Below are 20,695 nucleotides of genomic sequence, written 5' to 3'. Positions count from 1 at the left end.
CCTCTGTATCAGACTGGAGACCTACACGCAAAAGCTGTGGCTACATCACAAAAGATAAACTGCCTGTTCTTTGATGATGTGAAAAACATCTGAAGCTATGAAGAATGGAAGAAATAAGGGATTCTTGACCCAACTCCATAAGTAACTGCCTATGACAATTATGTAGCCTCCATTATAACTGCATTGTAACGGCAATATGATATGGCAAGAACACTGCAACAAAGCCTTAACCACCCCAAATATGAAAATGTATGAACTTTTCTTACTGTTGACAAAATGCATGCTGAATTATCATAACATTACCGTAGATGGCAATTCTTAATTTCAGCATCTCAAGAATTTCAGTAATTATTTAACTTATTTATCTTATATTCACATTCCTAAAAACATTATTGTGGTTCTCTGGATTGAAAATTAAAACATCTGCATGCAGCACACTAGACAAATATTGAACAAGTCACTGTATTTCAAAATTCTAGTGAAGCAAAACAAGACAGATGCAGCCAACAGGCTGGAGCATGATAGGAACACAATTGCTGTCAGAGCAGGAATCTTTTGGGAGAAGGAGGATAGTTCAGCCAATATTTTATCAGTCCCCACAAAAAAGGAAAAGAAGACTACACGCAGAAAGTAAAACAGAAAATGTTGGGCCTGTTGGGGAGTAAAGCTTCCAAGTCTGCAATTATGTAAAAGAAGTGCCAAGCAACAGCAGGAGTGTTAATGAAACTAACACAGTACTTAATAAATCCCTCATGCCAGTTTACAAACACAAACATGAGCCAGGTAGAAGAATGAAAAAAATATTCTGGTTCATATATGTCAATTTTGCTTTCAGCCATGAAAAAATACCGAACCCCTTTCTTATGTGCAGTAATTTTACAGAAAGTTAGCAGTTAATATTACTGTTAATAAAAATATTAATACTGTCCCAATTTATTAATTTTTTTATTATCACTAGTCTACTCTCAAACTAACTTGCACCTACTCTTCATCTTGCAGGGCACAACAACTGACCCATCTTTTTGCTCAATTATCAAACAGGCTTCTACTGAAATTTCCCTGGAGTTTTGCACCTGTTCTTGTTTTTCTGCTGTTGGAAAGACACTACTTGTGGTAGAGGTTTATGTTATTCATTCTTATTGCAGTTAATACATCCAACCCCTGAAAGATTATTCATTCAATGTGAGGCATTTTAGAGCACTATGAAGTTGGCTTCTCCTTGAATAAAAACATATATTTCAGAATTTTGGCTTTGAGCTACCTGTAATTCATTCTGTTAGTATCCTTGTCAGTGCTGCCTATTCTTTGTGGTTTTGCTCTCAGGTAACAATTCTTTCCCATATCACAAACACTATAACTACCCATAAGACATCCAAAATTTGACACCCCTTAAATTCAACATGAGCACTGAAAGTCATGTGGAGCTTTTTCTGTTCTGCATTTTGCAAGTGAATAAAGGCTTCTTGTAGTCAAATGATTTGTCAGTGACATTGGTGCAACACTGGTATGCTTGGAAAAGTGTCTGATCAGACCTATTGGTTTATACTGATAGGTCTAAACACTGGCATTTTGCAAGCTGTTTTGCTTCCATAAAAGTGAAAGTGAAACACAGAAAACCTGACATTGTCTGTTTTCTTTGGAGTTCTGTTTTTTCTACAGTCATAACTAGGAATGAAATGCCATATCGGTATTTCAACCATCAGTGCTAGAAGGACTAATTTTGATTATGCTAAAGATATAGAAGTGCTAAGAAAAGAAGTTTTAATCACATCTTTAAGTTAAAAAGAACAACTGCAATTCTGACCTGAGAGAAAATGGCTGTTTGACTACTTTAGGGATGTATTTGAAATTCCAGTGAATTAAAAGGAACTTTCCCACAGATTTCTTTAACTTTGAGCTGGACCTTTAATTAAGAGAAATGCAGACTCTCTCCCTTTTTGTGACAAAGAACTAATATGAAGGCACTAGTCTTTAAGACATGAACTAAGAAATTGATTTTTTCAAAGGTGTATCCAGAAGGAAAAGTTTTCATCTTGCCATTGTAATAAAATACTCACTGATGAATTCTTTGTTGGCTGAATGGAGCAGTATAGCAGTCATTCTCCTCCAGATCTGGCAGTGTTTCCTTGTCCAGTTTCATTGGCTTTCTGGGCAACCATCCTCGGAACCTGCTTATTTGTTTCTCGATCCTGCAGCACATGAAAAGTGTGAGCATTTGAAATAATGGTTTTTGTCACTATATTACTGAGCACAAGTTGTCAAACCAGGCCACTTAATATTTACAACTAGAAAAGATGCAATGTCTGTTGACTTTTTTTGAGGTAGACCAAATTATACACGCTGAACTTAACTGTTAATAATCAGCTTTCAGCAGTGGAGCATCTTATTTTGTTTCGACACTGCTGATGGTACTTGCTGCTATAATCTTATTAAGCCCAGTAAGCACCTGGCATGTCTCTAAACCTTTATTTCTCAGCTTTTCAGGTAGCTTAAAGTTCAGGTTTAATTGACACAGTAGATTTTGGACATCTAAACATTAGAACATTGGATACTGTGACAGAGATCTTTGACAGCTAAACCCCACCAAGTTACACCCCTTTACTGCTCTCTGTACAGATTCTTACCTTGTAACTGATGCTATTAAAAAATAGGCTACTTTGTTCATTTGGTTCAATTGCAGTTTCTTGCAATTCTACAACCTCCATGAAACCAGCATACTCAGTGTACAGGTTAGCAGGTGACTGCTATGCAGATTCTTACATTTGGAAGGTGAAAGCACACTATGATCAAGCTGGAGAAAGGGCAGATTTAACTACAAGTGCAGTCATGCAAAGATACGCAGTGAAATGAAGGGAAGAATCAGGCCTGATTGGAGAAGACAATCTAAATAAAAGTCAAATCCATACTAAGATCCTGGAATGAAAAACGCTTAAGAAAGATGATACATCCGGCACAATGAGTCCTGCTCTCTCAGAAATCCCTAAAAACTTCAAGTCCTAGTGATCCCAGGCTGCAAAAATCACAGACTCCAGATTATGGGCTACGCAGGTACTTCAGTAACTGGATGACTCTTTTCAGAACTGGACCTAAAGGGCAAGAATTGACTTCTTTTGAACTCAAAGTTCAGTTCTGGATGAAGCACAAGAACTGGAAATGTGGTTTGTTTGTTTGTTTGTTTGTTTGTTTTGACAGAAGCCGGTACAATAATTCTATGACCAGCAAATGCTGAGAGCTCTGCACAGTCAGTTTGAGGGAGGGTGTGTGAGAAAGTGACATGAAAGTATTACATACTTTAATTTCAAATACATATAGTATTTGCTGAAATATTTGACCTTCTCTCATCAGGTATTTTTACCTTGGATGAGAAAGCTAATGCTTGTTTTTAAACATGGACACACTTAAAAATTGTAACCAAATCAGCTCTACTTGTTTTGGTCCCATTTGTGTATTTTCAATCTGGGAATAGCATGATGGAGGGAAATGTGTTGCGTGGATGCAAATTTATCATCAGGACTGTTTGGAAAAACAGGAATATATATGTAAACATAACATAAGATTTACACTAAATTAATCATAAACTCTTCATGGGCAGTGTTTGCACTGACCCAGCAGTTTGGAGCACGGGAGGAGGTAGTTTGCAAATGTCTGTGCAGGTGAGATGTCAGATCCCAGGCCTATAAAGGGCCCAATTGTAACTCTCCAGTTGCAGCACCCAGCCTGACATCCTTGAGTTGATCTGTGTAGCCACTGATAGGAGTGTCAAGGGAAAGTTCTCTGCAGGGGAAATCCCTGGTTTTTGGCCTCCAGTTTGTCCTCTGTAAATGCCACCAGCTCTGTGCTACTATATATTCAACAGGCTTAGTGTGTCTGGGTATGGAAAAGGGAAGCAAATCAGGAAGAAGGTTTTTCTAAATATCCTGTTCCATTCTTGCTAACTAAAATAATCTGAATTCTCTAAGCTATTAACACCCTTGTGAATCTGCAATCCTTTCCCACTCATCCTGCAAGTCAATGTGTACATTTGAGATACTGCAGGTTTATCACACCACACAAGCACTCACAAAGGGACTGAGTGCTTTCCCCACTTAAGAGGAATGCATTATTCCTGTTGGCTTCTCACTGAGCATACCCAGAATTTTAGTGGTTTGTCATTCCCAAGACTCAGATTATTTGGCATGCTCAGTGAACCTGTTGGCAACAGAGGTCTGAGAAGGCTGCAAAACCTTTCTACAAGGCACAGAACATGCAGTACAGCAGGGAAAACATCCCCCCCCCCCCCCCCCCCCAGTTATCTCCTTGAAAAAGAAAAATGACAAAATTTTTAAATTGTCTGCAGCTCATTCCAACAGTGCCACCAATCAGCAGTGCTGGCTTTGTATTCTACAGGAACATCTTTCAAAAGGAAACAGCTGAAAGAGTGGTGTTGGTGCTAACACAGACACTCAGTGTTAAAAATCTACTATTTTTTACTACTTCTTCAAGGCTTAGCCATGTCTCATTTTCATTTATAGAGAAGCTTAGCTACAGCTGAATAGAGAAACAGTTTGGAAAGTGTGACCTACACAGGAACAATAGGGTGGATGGAGTGATGAAGCATTAGCCACTTAAAACAGTGTTTCAAATACAGAATTTCTTCCACTTCAATCCTGCCCGTGTCCCCAAGTCTAGTCTTTAGTTAGTACTCTCTTTCTGAATACATATTGTGTTTAACTAACACAAAGCATTTCTCGAATAATTTTAAATAAACTGTTTTCTCACTATGAAGTGGGGTAGGCATAAAATCATTTTTCAAAGGAAAGAGAAAATTAGGAAAATAAAAAAAAGTTTTTAATTGAGACTGATTTTTATCTGTGGGTCAGCTTCCACAGAACCTTATGCATATTCTAGTGCTAGATATTGTATTAGTTTAATTTTAAACACAATGCAGGTGCTGGATAGGCACCTGATACCTCTCCTTTCCTTTAAAATACATAAGGGGAATCTTGTTATCTGAAGTTTTGAGATCACTAGAATTTTCCAAACAGAAAATTCAAGTCGTGTTGACAAGTTGCAAGAGACCTGCTCTGGGTTTTGTCTTGTGACAGGCCCTCTCTAAAATACATTTGCCCAAGTTACAATATGATGTTTGTCTTAGCTCAAAAAATGGATAAAGGCTTCAGGTACTTGTAATCTACACTGAACTAGGAGTATAGGAAATAGATACTTTTATTGAAGCTGTGTATCTAAGTTTCACATAAGTGAAAATAAAGCTGAATGTTTTCTTTTTTCCCACTGGGGCTACTCAGTTATAGCTTTTCTACCTCAAGTAGCTATTTATAGATCTGAACCCAAGTGTTCTCATTATTAAGGAACTAAATACTAGTAAAAGATAATACCTCTTCCCATTGAGAAACTGAAACAGAAAATGAACATGAAGCAAAACTTGGTACACCACATCTAAGTATTAGTCTTCATCTACTCCTTCTTGACCTTCTCTCATCAGGTATTTTTGTCTTGGATGAGACATTGCTTTAATCAAAGCACCCATATCCTTATTAAAATCAAGACAAATGTCAAAGTTAACAGCCACTATACTATTTATTGTAAGGTGAGAATGGAAAGAGGAGGAGTATCAACAAATTTCAGAAGAATTGCGTATACCTATTACCTGGTACCAAGAGGTAAAATGTCTTAACTCCACAAAGTGCTCATTTGGTACTTACTAATATAAAGAAGCAAATATTGTAATGTGAGATCAGTGCTGGTACTGTAAAGTCACCAGCACACTGTGACATATTTAATATACAAAATACTTTTTAATATGTTCATACAGCACACAGTGATAATATGTGATTTGTTTTCCCATGGATGTGAAAATAATGACATTATCTGCAAAGTGATATAGCTCTGTACTCCAAAATGCAGATTTTTCAAATTAATTCTTCCCTCTAAGAGGTCCTTGGGAATATTTCCACTGACCTCAGCTTGACACAGTAAATCAGGTGCTAGACCCTTTTGAAAACAACATCACCAGCACTGTGGCATTAAATGCCAACGTATGATCTGGTCTTTGCCAAGCCTGTATGATTTTTAGGCTTTTTGGAGATATTTTCTTTTAATTGTTCAAGGTATCAAAAAGGAAATGCAAACTGCAGCACTGAAAGTGTTTCAGTGCATTAAGTCAGACACAAACCAGGCATCAAACACAACTTTAAAGATATTTAATAATTGAGTGAAAGCACTTCAAAGATTTTTGGAAAATACTCATCTCTCAAGCTCAATAATGTTACACCAGAGATGAACTTGGTTCATTGCCTTCCTATCTGCCAATAAAGTACCAAGCATCCCCACAGAGATAGCAATAAATAAATAATGCCATCACTATTACAAATAAGCAAGGTGTATGGAAATGAACAAAAAGCTGTAACTGTGGTACTCTAACCCCAAGAAACTCCCTAATGAGCTACATGAAAAGAAAGAGATACAGTGTTTGCACTAACATACTTACTCTTCTTTATAAAGTCTATCGACTATAAAATATTTCCTTATTCCTAAAGAAGGTATCACTGATAAAATGAATTGCCTCTTTTACATTGCAGATGCCTTAAAAATGCCACTTCTTTATTATTTTTTTGCAGATGTCCTAGTGTGTAATCACTCCCTTCACCCTTCCTACAAACACAGCTAATAAACTTTTCCTTCCAGCTTGACTTTATTTGGGTCCAAATGAACATAAACTGGATTGGCATAAAAATTGTACTCACCTATTCATGAACTTGTATCGGCGGTGCAGGTAATAGATTTTTCTCCTGGAAGAACAGCAAAAATGAAGCCAGTCGAGAAGAAAACCCATCGTCAGTTACAGTATGAACTAGCAAGGAAGGAAAGGAGATTGAAGACAGAAGCCTGTAAGAGGTGGAGGAAGAGACTAAAAGAGAGATTAACAGAACTGTCACAGGAAGCCACACAGACTCTGGTGGCATTTGAATTGCCAGAAGTTCATAATTTTCCCTTTGTCTCCTCCTTTTCTGCTATTTGTCATGTGTGAAAGATGGGGACCCAAAGACGTTTCTATTTGGAGAAGTCCATAAGCTGTTGAAGGAATCCTATAGGACTGACACAAATATGGATAAATTATCTGACAGCTACTAGTGAATTATTAAAGCTGTATTTGTTGAAACACAAAGGGAAATCACGTAGGAAAGCCAGGAAAGCTGTACCTTATGTTGCAATGTGCCACAACACATGCGGTACCGAGCAAGATCAGTGATTGCTGTTGGGGTAATATCCCTTGAAACAGAATACAGGCTACATAAGCAAATGTGCATGTGTTCAGCACCCTGCCAAGTGTGCAGCCACTCCCTCTGCTACTCACACAGGCACAGTTGATTTCTGTTGTCAGTGAAATCAGTAAGACGTGTAATGTGAGTGCAATCAGTAAGCATGTGATGAACAAGTGAGCAGACAGAGGTATGCAGACTGATGCTGGATCCACTCTCAGTGAGTTTCCTGACCAGCCTTGCAGTGCAGAGTGGCCCCCTAACCATCATGTGTAGATCCAGGACAGGGAGTCCACCTCCTGTCCCACTCTCCTGCTGGCCCCTCTTGCTCTTCTCCTAGATGTCTATAACACCACAGCTGTCAGGATCTGAGGGCTCTTAAGTGTGAATTTGGACTGACACTCCTTACTGGAAGATTTGGATGCCTGCCTGAACTTTGGTTACCTCCTCCAGGGGCTGACTTTGTCATCATAGAAGGTCATTGCTAAATCAAGGTGGTTTCTGTGTATTCTGAGAGGCTCCATTGTGTATTGCTGAACTGTACCACATTTGGAAAATGAAGATTTACACCACACATATTCTGAATGTAGCATAGTAATGGTGTTAGAACCTTGGAAGCAAGCCCTCTAAAATAAGAGAGCACTGACGCTTTATAAACTGTGGGGAAAAAATCTGTTAGTATTCCAGGTTAATTTTCAGAATTTTTGGCATTATTTTTGTTGGCAGAGTCCGTATTGTGTTGGTGAAATGACATTTTCAAAATTATTTCATGTTGGCCAGCCTTCTTTTGATAGTGTTATTTATCTTGCTCTATTCAATAGGAGCAGAGAAGAGTCAAAGCTAAGTGTTACTGAAGATGCTATCCACTTCTTGATTTTGCTTTAAATATTCAGAGGTATCCACTCTTTTGGCAACCATACTTTGAAACAGCATTGATTTCAATCACTGATGCATGGACCTTGCAGGATTCCAGCCTGAAATATCATGAGTGATAAGCAATCAGCAGCCCTTAAAACAAGGGGTTGCACAAAGGCATCTGGATACAGGCAGTCTAGACTTGTGGACACTTTGTAAAATTCTGGTCCTCGTTTTTAAATGGTAAACAGTAGTATTGTTTTTAAAATAAAATTGAAGAGCCTGCCCACCAGACATTACAGAATCACCACAATTTCCTCTTAACAATACTCTCATTGTGGTTGTAGAAAGAATGAAGCTGTGATCCTGAAGCAATTAAAGAAACCTTTAGTATTTTCAAAGCTTTCTGTATCATCTGTATGGCACCTATTTTGCTATCTGCTGAGTGATTAGGAAAGAATAAGCTGCTCAATGACTAAAATTGAAGTTCCTGATGTATTTGTGAATCATGAGACCTTACCCTGCTACTGGGACAGGTCCATCTCAGTGAATGCCACAGAAGTCAAAGGAGACACACTTTTGGCCTAGCCTGTTGTTTCTATGGCTAGAACACCTTTAAAAAAGAATATTAATATCTTGCAATGATTTGTGATGAATGGTTTTAGAATTTTCTCTTTAGCACTAAAAGCACAAGAAAGAGCAGCTGAAGATTTACTGTGAAAATGAAAACCAAAATAAATACAAAATAAACCTACAATTTTGTCATTTGTACATATCCATTTTTCCTTGCAAGTTCTGTACTGCTACAAGTTGTCTCATACCAGAGGTGTTTTTCATCCTTAGGTAAGAAAAAATCAGAAAGACTCCTACAAAGGGCACCAGCTTACTAGTTCCATATTCTGAGTCTGATCCTTTTCTTCCTCAGGAGTAATTCCATTAAAATCAATGGAGCTTTACATCTATAAACCCTGCTAATTGAAAGAAGAATCAATGCCTCTTAGTTCATGGGTTTTGGCCAGTTTCAGTGGAAGTCTTTATGCTACTTTAACAGTTCGGACAACCAGCAGAATGAAAACAATGTTTTACATAGAAAATTTTACCCCAACATGCAAATAAAATTAAATTAATAAGAAAAATAATCTGAATCTCAATGTGGAATTAATTTGGTTGTCAGTATACATACTCTATTTTCTCCACAGAAAAAAGCATTTAGAGTCTGAATTGTTCTCCTATTGGATGGGTTATTATTTATACTTATTTATGGGATACTAATTACATAATTACTATACAAGCATTTTATGAGTGCATACCAGATACGTTCAACAGACATGCACTCTCTGTGCTGCCTTACGTACCTGGATCTTCTTGACCTCCCATTGATTTCAATGAAATGTCCATTTAAAAAACAGCAGCGCACAAGTATGCAGGGGGCTCCAGCATTGAAGGGGTTAAAGGGCCTAAGAATAGAATACCCCATGAAAACAGCTTCACTGCTACAGCCCATCTTAATCTCAAATCAGTATTATACTGAAATTGCAGGCTTTAACAAGAAACAGCAATGAACACGGTATCTAAGGTACTCCATTTATATTTTCTAAAGATGTGTGGTATCTTAAAGAAGAGCTTGTCCATGTGTATTTTGGTATTATCATATTAGCTTTACAGTACAGTGTGACTTTGGAAGTTGAGACAAGACACAACTACACCTACCTGAAAGGCATTCTTACATTCATCAGTTCAGCATATTTGCCCAGGACCTCCCAAGGGGCATGCAGTTTCACAAAGATGATGTCACTGTTTGTTAGAGATGACTGCAAGAGAAAAACAAAACAGCCACCAGGGCTTACTTTTTCAAGCAAAATGGGAAGAAGCCGTGGTCAGAGGTCAATGTCTTGTGTCACCCTTCCCAGCTCCCAATTCTGCCTCAAATGTGTAGTTCTATCAGTATTTTGTCGACTCATTTTACTTTTGCTTTCCTGAAACCCATGCTGTGACTCCGTTCTGACCTGCATGTGTGTTTCCTTCACATGGAAAAGAGGACATAGAGGAGAGACTGACGTGCATCTATGGGTTAGTCAAGTGTTGAGTGGAAGTAAGGTTGGCGGGTAAATCTGGGTCAGAAAGCTTGGTCCTGAATTTCAGTCAAAAGCTAAATGGCAGGTCAAGACTGATGCTTTCAACTGATATGATTTTATGTGTTCACACAGAAGTGCAGATGTGTGGAGGCACATCTAGCAACCAAGACAAGTTTGTATGACAGTGTGGTTTTATTTCTCTTGCCTCACGTGGACAAATAATGAAGTCCAAGCTACCGAGCCATGGTTTTCAGCATCTCTTCCTCCTGCTTCTCTCTTGGCCACATGAATTCTAAGTGTTAGAACTAAAGCCAGTGGGAGAAAACAAAAATTGATGCTGTCTAAAGCATAAAATATTGTCCAGATTTGTTGCTCAGAGAGGTCAAGGGCCATGACTATGCCAGCAAGATCTCTTCCCAATGCTACCATCTTCTTTACTATGGATTGTACACAGTATGAAGAGAACTGTATGTAGGGTGTGCACATCAGAATGGCTGTTACCTAACAGAAAGCTGTATGGCAAAGATCAGTGAATATGCAGCAAAGAGGAGAAGAGAAGAAATTTAGCTCTGTTTGCACTCAGGAGGAGACACAGTGCTTTACAAGAAAGCTACATCAGGGCTGGCTGAAGCTGATGCGAGAACACAGAGAGCCACATGATAATACTGGAAGATAAAATGTTCAAATTCTAATGAAAATTAATGACATTTATGTAAAATTACAGTTTTAGACAACCAAATGGATGGCATTCCAAGAAATGGGTGAAGATGTACTTAGTACGAGAAAAAGTAAGTATGAATTCAGAAAACCAGGCAAGAAAATTGTTAGTTAGCTTTGGGGATGATTTCCTAGTTTTTTAGGCATTGTATTATGTTCAATGTTTCTCACATTAATTTTTGGTTAACACAACTTACTGGGGGTTCTTAAATCTAGTATTGATTATCTGGGAACTACTATGACTATGTGGTTGGGAGGCTAACATTTATATTTTTGATGCCCTTCCTCCATTATCTTGATAGATGCTGAAATTATTGAAACTGCTATAGCACATTCATGTCCTTGGAGTAGCTAAGACATTACTACTAGTTTGTGACATGATAGGAATGAAAGCTCCAACAGTTAAGTTACATATGTATGATTTTCTTTAGCACATCAAAAAAAAAAGGAAGAAAAAAAACCCCAACTCAATCACTACAGAGGTAACATTTTTAGACAAATATAATATTGGAACATAAAGAACACAGAGAAATATCTGTACTCAGAGTTTCACTGGGCTGCATGAAAAAATGGATTTAATGGATAAAGAAACAAGTGACTTTCTGGTGTTAAAAACTGTGGAAAAAAATCTTTTGCTGATGAATTTGTAAAAAATATTTCAGTACGAAACGATACAGCAGCAACAAAATGCCCCCAAGAGACTTGCTTCAGAGACAATGAATTCACTTGTACTCTTTCCATTGACTTTAATGGATTCTAAATCAGGTTCTAATGATGTTTTTCCTTTATAGGTACGTTTCACAAATTAACTTATATTTTCCCATAAGACTTCAGCAAGTAGATACCACAAAACCAAAACTAAATTTTGCTGCTCTAAAAATCTCCTGCAAACTGCTCTCTCAAAGATCAGGTTAAGTCAACAGTGGAATGGCAATTTTGTGATAAACATCTTGGATTAAAAACAAAACAAAACACAATCCATCAAAACCCCAAAGAACCATCTAACAAGCCCAGTATACAGAAGAAAACTACAGTCCTGACACACCAATAAAAACTGAGAAGTGGAAGAAATTATTAAAAACAGCCTATAGACTTAGTGATGGCTGTTAAACAGGAAGCTTATAGGTATTTTCCAGCACACTGTAGTTTAAGTCATACTAGATATGGCAGCCAAACATACCTTATGAAGATGCTGTTTCACAAACGAACACTATCTTCATCTAAATTTTATTTCTTATGTGTTATGTTTTTATACAGAAACACAAAAACTTCCAAATAGTTATCACAATACAGATGTTTAAAGAATATTTTTTTACTCAATATGTTGCAGTTATTTTATCAGCTTTGTCAACGGAAGATCTAACCAAAATACATTTGGGAGGTTCAGTTATATTCAGGAGAAAAAAAAAACAAACAACACTGAATTATTAATATGGAAATCCATTTCTCTTTGGTTTGCTCATATTGTGTTCATAAAGAACAGCACTAAACAAGGCTGAGAAAAACAAGATTGGAAAGAGAATAACAAATCCAGATGAAGGGCCAATTGAACGAACTGTCACTCTTGCTTAATCTAAGGAGAAAACAGCTAACCAAAATATCTGGAAAAAAATAGCATGAACATCATCTTAGTTCCAAAAATAATCCAGTGAATAAAATCTCCTAAACTTTCTTGGTTAGATTAGTATTTAGACACAGTATCCTTCAGCTTATAACTCTCATTGAGAGGAGAGGAGCATTCTTCTGTAATGGACCTAAGGTTTGGTTCATTGAATGGTTTGGAGATATAAACTCAATTTCACATTATGGGAACACGCAAACAAAAATCAATGTAACATTACTCCCTTTTGAAATTTAACTAAGACAACTATTGACATGAGCAATCTGCTAGAAAGTGATATTTTGATGATGAAGAAAGAAAAACAGAGGAATCAAGGGGACAGACAATGAGATAAAACACTTAGCAAACACAAAAATGGAATAAGTGTTTGGAATTGACTTGTGGCACCAGTGCCTATGGAGTTATCACCAAGCAATAACAGTCAGAGCACCTACTATCAAACAAATTGGTTTGATCAAACTGATCAATCAAATCAAATTGATTTATTGAGGACGAATACCCATAACAAAATAGATTTCTTCTTGTCAGTAATAACATTCTTGCTGGTTTTTAGAACAGTGCAAACTCTGGGTGAGAAGAGACTTATCAGAACTAGAGAACCACAGACTCATCTAGGTTGGAAGGGACTTCTAAGGGTAATCTGGATTTAGGCTCTTGCTGAAGAAGGGCCACCTGAGATCAGCCTGCTCAGACAGGGGCTTGTCCCATTGAGTACTGAATATCTCCACAGGCAGAGACTTCACAGCCTCTGGGCAACCCACTGACTGAAACTGGCTAGAGGAAAGAATATTTTCTATGGAAGAATGGCTCTCTTCTCTAGAGAAATACTGGATTAAAACTACCAGTTTCCAGGATTGCATTCTTTAAAAAACAACTTATTTCTTAGAAGAAATTTATTTAATTGTTATTCTCATTGAGAAACTGTAGCAAGGTGCATTTAGTTTAATTGAACCCTGATCTTCGAAGTGGGTTTGTATGGTGGAATTCAGATGATCAGAATCTGGGTTACAGATAGTCAATATACTTTCTGGCTTCACTGACAGACCACTTTTGTACCATATCATCGCTGCCAGTCGTAGAATACAGGCCGTACCATAAGACCACAATTATAGATTTGCCCTTCTGGCAAGACTATCTTTCTGTTTTACCATTAAGTTTATAAAACATTTTTATTTCCCAAAGAAAACCAATCAAACACAAACATGTTTAAAAACTAAGCTCCATATTCTTCTCCAATATCACAAATATAAGGAGTGGAAGAGACTAAAGGGGGGCCATTTATATAACTCCAAAAGCAGAAACACCAGCTTTGGTGAGTTACAGTGATCAGGTTAAGGAAAACTTGCAAAGTTCAGGTTCTCATTTTCCTTCTAAAGAAAGCACAGAGTGGTGATAACTGCTGTTTAATTTCTGGCTACTAAACACACACGTACTCCTGCAAGCATTCTAATGCTTTTTGATGGCAGGAGTTAAACATAAATATTTGTTATTGACCTGACTCTGCTCATTCTGAACTTACCATTGCTAGCTTGAATGGAAGCAAAGTTATGCTGACATTGAATGTCTCTTGAAAAGCCCATATTTTGCTGTATTTGCAGACTGCCTTCCAGGAACAAGGCTAGAAATTAGTATCTTTTGTCAAATACCCTTTTGAACATTCTCCTCCTGCTAACTAATTTTAGTTAATCTTCAATAATATTGTCTAGTCATTTTAAGACAAGAACCACTGTAGGTACTCATCTTGATACAAGCATTTCTTGAGTCTAAAAGTTAAAGAGGTGAGAAAACAGATTCACAGGATACAACCTTGAAAAAGGGTAAAATTACAGTGCCTCCAGTTGAATGGTACCATTGTTTATTTGCCTTGAGGCTAATAGGCAGGTTTTAATTTAGATATGAATAGCAACAGGGGAAAAAAGTTAAAAAGACAGATTGAAAAGAGTTCTTTAATTTTTGGTAAACATAGCTAATTTCTGGAAAGACCATACTGCAGCAAAAGCCAGAAAAGGAGAGAAAATCAACATACTTCCTCTAGTAACAATTCTTTCTATAGTCTAGTTCTGTATGATGTCTGAGTGCAGAGTAGTAAATAATAACTACTACAGGTTCCACCGTTTTTGATAACTACTCTGTTATCTTAAAAGCACAGATTGATTTGCCTTAAGTGGAAAAAAACCCCCAGTAAATTTTAGTTGATTAAACTGTTCTTCTTCAGTCAAATCAAAGTACTCCCAGTAAATTTTAGTTGATTAAACTGTTCTTCCTCAGTCAAACCAAAGTACTTGTAAATTCACAAGGGTAATTCCACAGAACAGGAAAAGCAGCAGGAATATGCTGCACTTTTCAAGTGCATAGACTACCACTGGGCAATTGTTTAGGTACTGTCAATATATGTTCGGTTTCAGGGAAAATATTACATACACACAAGCGTTTACCTCCATGTTCATGCCTCTGAGGAATCTAATAAATAGCAGTGCTAATATCTTTCACACACGTACTTTCAACCAGAAAACGGGTTTAGTGAAAAAGGGGAATACACTGTTCACATTTTAGTTAGGATTTTAAGAAACTTTTGACTTAAAAGAAACCTTAGGGCAAAAGCAGAAAGAATGAAAATAAGAATAAAAAAAGAAAGCCCCAACCAAAAAATAGAAAGCTGTTGATGAAAACAATTTTGATCTGAGGACACTGACATGTAAAATGCAGAATAACTTGATTTAAGGATTTAAGCCACATGATTACAATTTAAAATAATTTTTACATGAAATCTCACGACAAAATACGATGATGAAGTAAAGCTTCATTTTTACTTTGCAAAGTACTTCCAGAGGTTCTGCTTCAGTGGGGTCAATAAAGAAGGCAGGTGGTTGCTTATTGCCAGTATTCAGGCAATGTGTCATCTAATCCAACTCAGAGCAGGTGGCATTGTTACAGTGTTTAATTTCTGGCAGTATTTGACAGGATCGCAATTCTGAAACAGAACAAGGGGAAACACTTGCAAATGTCCTTCCATGTAGACAAAAATATATGAGTGGGCGGACAACTCCAAGAACAGGGTAGTTTACTTGAGTAAAATGCAAACACCATCTCACTGCTCAAATTTACTGTGCAATGACGAACTCAAAATCTGCAACAGAGAGATACAAATCCAAGATAAGAAAAAATGTGAGAAAGGATGCCTTTAATTCCAACTAATATAATATAAATCCACTGGATGGATCTCACAGTAAGGTAACTTAGATGTAGGAAATCAACCATAGAAACAATATCCTCTGACTTGGGCTTCACTTCCTGGATAGAAGAATTAGAAATATCTGCAGGATAACTGTCTCAACAGCAAAGGTTGATCTGACTGTGAGGTAGCGATAAAACCTTTCTTGATAATCCCATCAGCAAATACTGAATGAATACAGGTTTGACCCACCTGGATAAGATTTCAGTGGCAACATTTCAGTAAGCTAATATGGATTTTATCTGACAAATATCTTTTAATTCCTCTGGACTGGAAAATTGCTATAAATCTGTGAAATCATTATTTGCATATTTAAAAATGCAGATGGCTAAAACCTCTGAGCACAAATATGTATTTTATTTATGAACACAGATTTGATATTGTCTCCTTACATGAAACATCAGTTATGGGCTGCAATTTTAGAATAAAAATGTTAATATTTTATACAGTGATAGTTGAGTTCATTAAATCTATGGGCCAAAAAAAGGTCTCTTATGTACAATATTTTACTTTTGGCATCATAGGCCATTTAAAATACATCATATAATTGAACTACATTTTATAAGGCATCTTTCTTTGTGATTTATCCCAAGAGCAAAATATAAAGCCAACATTTTTCCAAAATGGATTTATGTCTCATTAATAATTTTTTGAAGGAGAAAATACTTACATGCAATGAATTGTCTATTAGATATTCATGTTTGCTTTTAGAGGCTTATTGTAAAAATATTGCATTGGCGAAGAAAAAGGCAATTTATTTTTTGTCCAATTCACAAACTTAATAATCAATCAAACACACAAAACGTACAGGCAGGCTTATTATAGCTTTTGCATAAAAATAACCTAGAGAAAATTGAACAAGCTGCTTATCATTGCATCATGGAATAATATAGGTCATCTAGTCAAATCTCCTGATCTAAGCAAATAGAGTGGTTTGTGGAGTCTTGAATATCTCTGTGGATGGAGACCTTGTAACCTCTCTGGGCACCAGAGTGTCTCTGGACAGGAAGGCCACAACTGCACTCCCACGTGGATGCAGAAGTGTTTGCAGCAACCCAGGTTCTGAGCACGTGCCCATACTCAAGTAATACGAAGCTCTTTGGTTGTCCAACTCCATCTTCAGAGTCTTGTTTCTCAAATCATACAGTCAAGGAAGACAAGAAATAGTTATATGGCTATTAAGCTACACTCAAAGTCTTTTCACTGCCAACCCTTTCCAGGATGCAGTGAACTCTTCTGTAGCTGTCTGTGTCCCTCTGTATTTGACAGTGTGATTCAAAATTCTTTCTAAATAGAGACACAAATGAGCTCAACAAGAACATAGCTGAGGAAGAGCCTACTCTGAATGACACTGTCAGGGGAGAGGCTTCAGTCCACTCTACACAAAACAATAAAGCCCCAGGTTCTTCAAGTCAGCTATACATCCACAACATGAGTAATTACAGGCAGAGATGTTAGCCCTGGCTGTAGTGGGAGTAGTGGGGTAATGCACATGCATGTTAGCATGGCTTATTAGGTTGTGTGCTATCCCATGCTGATATGACTATCTTACCTAAGTCAGTTGGTAATGCCTGGATGAACACATATGCCTCTGCTCTCCAGGAAAGTTAGAGAAGAGCACTCTGATAGCACCTCCTCAGACTTAATGCAGGTTCCCATTTTCCAGGAAAGAAAAAGCACCAAGGAAAAAGCAAGACCCAGTTAAATGAAGGGGAAAGTTGTATGTGAAGAATGTAAATCATTCACAACTCTACTAGTTACAGTTTCCCATAAACTGATAGTCTGGCTACTCAAATGCCTGTTCCCTCGACTCATATCTCAATTTTCTGTGCCTTGTTTATCTTACTGCTAGGATTATTAGAATCAGAAAGAGTTTGAGGAGCAATCTTCTGATAATTCATTTCACATTGTTCAACTCCTTGCTGCAAAACTCTTCTGCCTGGCTCATTTAAATACAGAGACATCAACAAGACATTTTTCCCTCACTTCTTCCATGTTATACAAATAGCAAAAAAATACAAATATACAAAGTCCTTTAATAAGATAGGCACAAAGTGAATTTCTGAGTAATTTCATTCGGTAGTCTTACTAAGGTACTCAAGTGATCGGATACATTGAAAGGATGTAAACAAAATATTACAAGGAAAGCTGTCTTGGAAATTTGCCAAAACACGTGGTAGAGCAGTTGTCTCTCCAGATATGACACTGTTACTGCAGAAGGGGAAGTTCTTTCCAAAGAAAAGTAGGAGGGTGAGAATAGGTTTGATTACCATTATTCAATTTTCAATTCAGATTAAAATAATTAAATAAGTTTACCTTCTTTTAAATTGCAAATTGTGCTCAGACTGTGTAAGATTTCCCCCAAAAAATTACATACAAAACAAGAGATAAAGGCAAATCCATCTCAATATGTTGGCTTCAGCAAGCCACAGTTCCAGGTTGACCATAAAAACAAATCTGATGCTCTAGTGCAAAGAGGAAATTTCTAATAACTGATGGTCTACATGATTTTTCACCTGTCTCTGCTCAGCTAAGCTCAAAGTAATTTTACCTCTGTAACTAGATCACGTGATGTTAAAAAACCACACATCGAAAACAGAAGGAAAGAAACCACTCAAGCAAAGGTAGAGTAATTAGAATCTAACTGGGGACAAGAAGAAATTGAAATACATAATGTCTGTAAACTAAGAAGAACAACTACTGCATCCTTTATGCACGTCTGTATAAATCCCTTAATTTGTTAGATGTGCTTTAAATGAAATAAAGTCAAGGTATGACAAGGGCTAATTATGATTTTGCTTCGAGCTATTCTAATTTATTTTGATAAAGCAACATCCATACATGGTATACATGGTATTGTCAAGGCAGACACCTAAACATGAGCTCCACTAATGATCAATTATTGCTGTTCCCTGTGTGCTCATTGACATAAGGTGCTGGAGGAAAACACCTCCTGTACGACACAGAAGAACAAGGCAGCACCAGATGGAGCTCAATATCTTAATCGCTCAGATAAATTTGATAGAGCACAGAGATGATTTTCTCTCCTAGTTCAGAGCTCTTATATGCAGGTTTAATGAGAAGAGTTACAGAACAAACAAGTCTTTTTAGTGAAAGACAATATCACTATCACATTAGTTTTCATCTGATTGCATATGTTGCAAAGTGGTGGTACTAGTCCTAAAATTGTTTGCTGAAAAATACCGAATTTTGACACACCTATGATGCTGTTAAACTAAGGCCACAAGTAACACATACACTGGAAAAGAATCCCCCTCTCCATATTCACTAGCACCATGAAAACTGCTGTAATGTCAATGTAGCTTTGCTCTTACCAGATTCCCTCTCACCACCACAGAAGGCAACTAGTCCTACCCATCACTCTGGCTGTGTATGATGCATGATGGAGGCAATTCTGGCCTCTGCCAATGACAACCTCTGGAGCATAATAAAATTAGTGATCTCTTTTTTCAAACTTTAATTTGAAAGGTAAAAGGAAGTCATCTTAACTTTTTAACTGGAGGAACCTTGCATAAAATATATATATACAAAATTCCTGAAACTACCAAGGGAAAAAGAATGTGGGAATTCTTGATTTTCCCAGATGGTATCTAAGGAGAAAATTGAAGGTTTTAAACCACTTTTTTTTTCTGGCAGCATTTAAGTGAAGGACCCATCTAACACAGAATAACAGAGAATCACAGAATCAACTAGATTGGAAAAGACCTCTGAGATCATTGAGTCCAATCCATGACCCAACACCACCTTGTCAACTAGACCATGGCACTAAGTGTCACATCCAGTCTCTTCTTAAATACCTCCAGGGACTGAGAGTCCTCCACCTTCCTGGGCAGCCCATTCCAACGTTGGACCATTCTCTCTGTAATGAATTTCTTTCTAATATCTAACCCAAAACTCCCCTGGCACAGCTTAGGACTGTGCCCTACTGCTGGTTGCCTGGGAGAAGAGACCAACCCCCACCTGGCAACAATCTCCTTTCAGGTGGTTGTAGAGAGTGATGAGGTCTCCCCTGAGCCTCCTCCAGCCTAAACAACCCCAGCTCCCTCAGCCTCTCCTCACAGGGCCTGTGCTTCAGTCCTTTCACCAGCCTCGTTGCCCTTCTTTGGACATTCTCCAGCAGGTGCAGTCTCACCAGTGCTGAGTACAGGGGCAGAATCACTTCCCTGGTCCTGCTGGCCATACTATTCCTGATCCAGGCCAGGATGCCATTGGCCTTCTTGGCCACCTGGGCACACTGCTGGCTCATGTTCAGCTTCCTGTTGATTAGAACCCCCAGGTCCCTTTCTGCCTGGCTGCTCTCCAGCCACTCTGTCCCCAGCCTGTAGCGCTGCATGGGGTTGTTGTGGCCAAATGCAGGACCCAGCACTTGGCCTTGTTAAACGTCATACCATTAGATTCAGCCCATTTATCTAGCCTGTCCAGATGCCATCTCCTCTTTAAAACATGAAAGGTTAACAGGAAAATATCAAAATACTAATAAGGAAAAAGTTCTGGATAAAAACTGAGCAATCACCACCACGGTACATAGTGGTGGTGGAAAGTCCACATTGGTGGAAAGAGCAGTGACAGCAAGACTGACAAGAAAATAGGAAGTCTAATGTTGAAAATGTCACCAAGTTCCTAAAGTGATGTAATTATCTGGCATATGAAATTTTTTAATGTATAATGAAGAGCAAAGGAAAACGGGGGGAAAAAATCATGTTCCGTTCTTAGGGAAATGGCTTCTCATATGACACTCTAGATCTGACAAACAAACTACCGTAGCACAGAAGGCAGAGACAGAGAGGTGTCTGAGAGTTAAACAATGCAGAAAAGATGAACATCACTGTTAGAATCAAGAAGAGAAGTCACCAACAGAAGCCAGAATAGGGTAAGGTGTGTGAAGAGGAAAAAAAAAATCAAATTAAGACCATAC

General features: G+C 37.7%; 1 protein-coding gene across 8 annotated transcripts in view; it reads right to left on the bottom strand.

The window, feature by feature from the left end:
• ANO4 (anoctamin 4) overlaps positions 1-20,695 on the bottom strand; it is a 119,465-nt gene that overhangs the window by 61,794 nt on the left and 36,976 nt on the right. For 4 of the 8 annotated variants that reach the window (XM_032688342.1, XM_032688344.1, XM_032688345.1 and 1 more), the window contains 4 exons: positions 9,825-9,925; positions 9,470-9,571; positions 6,744-6,788; positions 2,058-2,189 (listed from right to left, as the gene is read on the bottom strand). In XM_032688342.1, coding sequence (XP_032544233.1) covers positions 2,058-2,189; positions 6,744-6,788; positions 9,470-9,571; positions 9,825-9,925 — 380 coding nt within the window. Of the gene's footprint in view, positions 1-2,057; positions 2,190-6,743; positions 6,851-9,001; positions 9,058-9,469; positions 9,572-9,824; positions 9,926-20,695 lie in introns of those variants that run through there. The other 4 variants (XM_032688343.1, XM_032688347.1, XM_032688350.1 and 1 more) reach the window with 4 other exon arrangements.

This window comes from Chiroxiphia lanceolata, chromosome 5, assembly GCF_009829145.1.
Source record: "Chiroxiphia lanceolata isolate bChiLan1 chromosome 5, bChiLan1.pri, whole genome shotgun sequence".
Classification (NCBI taxonomy): domain Eukaryota; kingdom Metazoa; phylum Chordata; class Aves; order Passeriformes; family Pipridae; genus Chiroxiphia; species Chiroxiphia lanceolata.
The sequence above is the reverse complement of the archived record's forward strand: the minus strand, read 5'-3'. Positions and strand labels throughout refer to the sequence as shown.